General features: G+C 35.5%; 1 protein-coding gene across 1 annotated transcript; it reads left to right on the top strand.

Moving 5' to 3' along the window:
* The first annotated feature begins 481 nt into the window (after positions 1-481).
* On the top strand, positions 482-4,082 carry LOC110670695 (endo-1,4-beta-xylanase 5-like). The gene is given in 8 exon segments (XM_058151411.1): positions 482-685; positions 787-1,026; positions 1,028-1,157; positions 1,241-1,407; positions 1,558-1,656; positions 2,356-2,695; positions 2,698-3,137; positions 3,489-4,082. Coding segments are annotated over 7 exon segments (1,740 nt in total). The 5' UTR covers positions 482-685; positions 787-810; the 3' UTR covers positions 3,837-4,082.
* Positions 4,083-6,331: the final 2,249 nt, after the last annotated feature.

Genomic DNA, 6,331 nt, shown 5'->3' with positions numbered 1-6,331 from the left:
CTATATATATATATATATATATATATATATATATATATATATATATATATATATATATATATATATATATATACATATTAAGATGACCAAGAAAGTTGATTGCACAAATCAACAAGATAACAAAGTTATATTCCAACCATTCGGAGAAATAATTAGCATATCATGGCACCATTAACATCAAATCAATTCAATTTTGGAAACTTGAATTCCTCCAATTTCTTATTTTCCCTTTATTTCTTTCATTTGTTGTGGCTACAGCAGAACTTTCGAGAAGACTTCCTCCCTATATAACTCCAAACAACTTTCACGGGACAATATAGAAGATTTGTAGGTTTCAGAGACTAAAACAGTGTCCAAGTTTGGCATTACGTCTCGGAAATTATTCCATAGATTGTGCTTTTAATGTTCATTCATTGCATTGTTTCTTTTGGGTTTTGATCATCAGCCTCATGCATTAAAGTTAAGAGGGAAATCAAAAATAATAAATGATCTTGTAGTGACATGACTCAATCGATCCAAAAACGTCAATTTTGGGTTGCGAAGTTCAATGTGACAAGTTTTAACACTGACATCTCTCGAGTGTTTCAGGAAATATATGTGCTTCTATACTTGTGTTGTGCAAAGATGAGGATATCAATAGGAGCTTATTGAGTATTGGTTTTCTTGTGCATTTTTCTGTCTTCAGGTCCACTTCTCTCTCTCTCTCTCTCTCTCTCTCTCTCTCCTTCTTGTGACAAATCAAAAGCAAATGAGAAGCTTCTTTGTATTGCTCATTAACTGTTGCAGGGCATAGCATTCGTGCTTTCTCCTATGACTATTCTGCAACAACTGAGGCAAGCAGAAGTTTCAGTTTTCAGTGTTTTGTTGATTTCAAACAATATGGTACCATTTCGCCTTACATATATTATCAAGAGAAAAAAATTGAAACTTTTTCTTGAACAGTGCTTGATAGAGCCTCAGAGAGCTCAATATGGAGGAGGGATAGTAGCCAATCCAGAGTTTACTTATAGCTTTGGACTGTGTATGTGAAGGAGCAATCAGAGAAGGAATATCAAAGGATGGGAACAAATACATTATTGCACATAGCAGAACACAATCACTTGACAGTGCCTCACAGACGGTTCAATTTGAGGAAGGAAATCTTTATGGTTTCTCCGGTAAGTCCTTCCTAATTATATGTGTATATATTGTATTTTGAATCGTATTTCTAATTAGTAATTAAACTTGATTTGGTATTCAGCATGGGTTCAAGTCAACAGAGGACGTGAGAGTGTAGCAGTTGTTTTGAGAACTGCTGCTGGTGAGCTGATTCGTGCTGGTAATGTTATAGCCAGCGATGGATGCTGGTCTTTTCTTAAAGGTGGCATCTTTGCAAACTTTTCAGGCCCTGCTGAGATTCTGTTTGAGGTACTAAGGGGCATTAATATAGGGTATATATAGGCATTCCATTTTTTTTTTCTGTTGGCTAAGAGTAGGTGAAGTCCGGAAGGTAAAATCTAATAGACAAGTTTTCTTTATATATGGATAATTAATTCTTGGTTTTCCTCGTTGTTTTAGAGCAAGAACACAACTGTGGAAATATGGATTGACAATGTCTCATTACAACCCTTTACCATGGAGCAATGGAGATCGCACGAAGATGAAAACATTCACAAGGTAATTCAATCAACATAAACGTTGTTCATTTGATTCTCATATTATTTTATTAACTGATGAAGAGTGAAAAATCAGCATAATAGATAAAGGGATATCTCATTATCTAGAAAAGTCAGCATCCTAGATAAAGGGATATCTCATTATCTATCTTAGTGGATCCTAGACCCCTGTGAGGGACCTTGTGACTAAGGGTGGGCGCCGGATAGGTCTATACCAGATAGATCTATACCGGAATTAGCCATTTTAATTTAAGAAATCAAAATCAATGTGCATGATTCTCTATCTCTTATTTTTGGTTTCAGATTCAATTCGATACCAATTTTAATTAAATCTAATGGCTGAAATTTTTTTAAAATTTTTTATTTTTGCAAAGCAAAAAAAAAAAATTTGATTTTGAGTGGGAATCCGATTGAACTAGTTGAGTTTAGTTCGACTTTGATCTATCATATTTTCATTAATTTTGATTTTGCTTTTGTTTCAGAATTTGATTTCAATCGAACTGTGGCAAACTATTATTTTGTAGCATAGAGTTTTTTTTTTTTTTTTTTTTTTAGAATGAGCATAGTTGAAAAAAACCTCTCCCTTCCACTTAAACCTTAGTGCATATATATAGAATGGAGGGGTATTAATTTGTAGGATAGAAACTGTCACCAAAGCCCATCATCATAATCAAATTCTATTTTGAATGTGAACTTGCAGGAACGAAAGAGAAAGGTGAGATTCCAGGTAACATATGCAAACAAAACTGCCGTGGAAGGTGCTTTAATATCAATAAAACAAACCCAATCAAGCTTCCTATTTGGATGTGGCATGAACCATTACATCGTGGAAAACGTAGATTACCAAAACTGGTTTGCTTCAAGATTCAGGTATACCACTTTCACTAATGAAATGAAGTGGTACAGCACCGAGAAAAAACAGGGTCAGGAAAACTACACCATTGCAGATGCAATGGTAAGATTTGCCAAACAAAATGGCAGTTCTATCAGAGGTCACAACATTTTCTGGGATGATCCAAAGGACCAACCAGACTGGGTTAAAATCTTTCTCCTAATGATTTACGAGAAGCTGCAGCAAAAAGAATAAATTCGGTGGTCTCACGATACGCAGGGCAACTAATTGCTTGGGATGTAATGAATGAGAATCTGCACTTCAGCTTCTATGAAGATAAGCTTGGCGAAGATGCCTCTGCAGAGTACTTCTCAATGCTTGATCCTGGGACAAGATTGTTCATGAAAGAGTATAATACCATTGAAGATTGTACAGATGAGGCTGCAAATCCATTTAACTACAAGAAGAGACTGGAGGAAATTCTGTCATGTCCTGGAAACCAAGGAATTTTAGCAGGAATTGGTGTGCAAGGCCATTTCAGTTCTGACCAACCAAATCTTGCGTACATGAGAGCTTCCTTGGACATTCTAGCTACAACAGGATTGCTTATATGGCTTACTAAAGTAGACGTTGGCAGAGGCCCAAATCAGGTAATGTTTATATTTCAAGTTTTTTAGAAATTATCATTAGTAGTCTAGAAATATAACTTAATTTAGCAGAACACAATTAATACTGCCTCTGATCAATGCAAAATCCAACTTGGTTAGCCACTTGTTAGGAACCCAATATTCTGACATCTGCCATTGAGTTAATAGATTAAAAGTCGAATGCATACTTATAGGACAAGAGTTTAAAGTCAAATCTTGATTTCTCATCCTTTAATGAATTTCCAAAATGCCAAAATAACAAGAACTCTGGCATATGCCAACTCTTGGCTTTTCCTTCACTTGATAATAATAATTATAATGACATGATTGCTAACAGATACTTTTCCGAGGCAGGCAGAGTACTTGGAGCAGGTACTGAGGGAAGGCTACTCTCACCCTGGTGTTGAAGGAATTATCATGTTCGTAGGCCCAGCAATTGCAGGTTTCAATGTTACAACACTAGCAGACAAAGATTTCAAGAACACTCCATCAGGAGATGTTGTGGACAAGCTGATTGATGAGTGGAAGTATAAGCCTACTGAAATTAAAGCAGATAGTGAAGGATCCATTGAAGTTTCATTGTTTCATGGAGATTACAATATAACTATTAAAGACCCAGTTTCCAATTCATTGACTAGGTGGAATTATAATATGATAGAAGACGATACAACAGGCACTGTTCATATTCATATCAATGCTTGAAATGAATCATCACCATCTCAAATTACATATATTTGGCAAATAAATTGCCCTGTGTGTTTTCTTGGAAAACACCATTGGAAGATCACACCATAACTTCTTTTCATTCAGTGTTTGTAAGAGTGAATTGAGCAAGTGTGGATTGAAGATTTTCATGTTATCTTTTGCATTCATTGAAGCATCTGGATAAATAAAAACAATAAAAGCAATAAGAAATAAAGGGTTAGAAAAATCTTTAATATTCATAAACCCCATAATTTAAGTTTCTTTGATGGCCACTATTGTCTCTGTCATAACAAGCATGCAAATCTAAGGCGCACACATAAATTGCAAAAAAAAAAATAAATAACATAGGATTTAACGTGGTTCAACCATAAGGTCGACATCCACGGTAAGACAAGAAGAAAAAAAATTCTACGGTGATGAAAAAAGCAAGATACAATTACTCAGAATTCTCAAACTCTAACCACAGTGTGTTTCCCGAATATCTCACAACTTTACTACAAAGGGTAAAATATTACAATATTTATACTGGTCCATATTGCTCATGCTCTCCGCTACCACCACAGATCTCACTTTTTATTTCAATCGAGTCGCAGCACAAAGTTTTTGGGTCGGGTCATAATTCGAGTCCATGAAATATATCCAAAATTCAAGCTACAAAAATAACAATTATTTCCCTTGGCTTGAATTCTCTCCATCATCAATAAAATAACTACAAACACTCTATCCTATCATATGCCCTTGTAAGGGCACTACTAAGTACTACAAATACTAACCAAGTCTAGGCAATGCCTAAACTTGTTTATTGGGACTCCCTTGGTCATCATATCTGCTCGATTATCATGTGTAGAGAATTTTTGTACAACTAAAGTCTCCTGAAATACAATATCTCGAATGAAGTGATATCTGACGTCAATGTGCTTAGTTCTCTCATGGTACATCGGATTCTTTATGAGTTGTATTGCACTTTGGCTGTCACAAAATACTATTAGCTTATTCTGTATCAACCCAAGATCACCCACTAAACCCTGTAACCATAAAACTTCCTTTACTATCTCTGCTAAAGCCATATATTTAGCCTCTGTAGTAGACAAAGCAACTGTAGCTCACAATGTTACCTTCTAACCGATAAGACTTTCAGAGAGAGTAAATAAATAACCTATCAAAGATCTCCTCTTATCTAAGTCCCTTGCAAAATCTGAATCCACATAGCCAATAACTAAATCACTCATTTTAGCCCTATCAAATGTCAAACCAACATCTGCAGTACCTTTTAAATATCTCAGAATCCATTTCATTGCCTGCCAATGCTCTTTCCTAGGACAATTCATGTATTTACTTACAAACGCTAACTGTATGGGAAATGTTAGGTCGAGTGCAAATCATAGCATACATGATGCTACCAACAGCACTCGAATAAGGAACATTGGACATATGCTCCATCTCCTCATCTCTTTTTTGTGATATGTCTGCAGATATCTTGAAATGGAAATAAATGGAACAGTCACAGACTTAGCATTATTCATGTTGAAACGCTTAAGCACTTTCTCAACATATGACTGCTGAGACAAGAAAAGTTTCCTAACACTTCTATCCATGGTAATTTCCATTCCCAATATCTTCTTTGCAACACCCAGATCCTTCATCTCAAAGAAAAGTTTCCTAACACTTATATCCTTGATAATTTCTATTCCCAATATCTTCTTTGCAACACTCAGATCCTTCATCTCAAACTCATCACTCAACTGCTTTTTTAGAATGTTAATTTGTGACATAAATTTAGTAGCAATAAGCATGTCATCCACATGCAACAGTAAATAGACAAAGGAATCATTTGAAAGCTTCCTATGATACACACAACTGTCATATGAACTACGAGTAAAGGCATTAGGAACCATGAATGTATTGAATCTTTTGTACCATTGCCTAGGAGACTGTTTCAGACCATATAAAGACTTCTTGAGCAAGCAAACATGGTTTTCTATACTTGGAGTGACAAATCCCTCATGCTGAATCATAAAAATTTTCTCCTCTAGCTCACCATGTAAAAATGCGGTTTTAACATCTAGTTGCTCACTCTCTAGATCATGAAGAGCAACTATAGCAAGTAAGACCCTTATAGAACTGTGCTTTATAACTGGAGAAAATACGTTATTAAAGTCAATTCCCTCCTCTTAAGTAATGACTTTTGCTACCAACCATGCCTTATATCGAGGTGTTTCAAGCCTTTCTTTTTCTTGAACACTCATTTATAGCCTACTACTTTCTGTCCCTTAGGCAATGTTACAAGCTCCCAAGTCTGATTCTTGTGAAGAGATTCAATTTCTTCACCCATAGCATTGACCCACTAATCTGCATCTAAACAAGAAATAGCTTCTCTATAATTGTTGGGTTCATGCACATCAACTGTCTCAGTAACTGACAAGGCAAACGCAACTAAACCTATATATGCATATCTCTGTGGGGGACTAATTTGTCTTCTTTCTCTACCAATT

The sequence above is a fragment of the Hevea brasiliensis genome, chromosome 8 (genome assembly GCF_030052815.1).
Source record: "Hevea brasiliensis isolate MT/VB/25A 57/8 chromosome 8, ASM3005281v1, whole genome shotgun sequence".
Classification (NCBI taxonomy): domain Eukaryota; kingdom Viridiplantae; phylum Streptophyta; class Magnoliopsida; order Malpighiales; family Euphorbiaceae; genus Hevea; species Hevea brasiliensis.
Note: the sequence above shows the minus strand (reverse complement) of the source record. Positions and strands in the feature narration are given on the sequence as shown.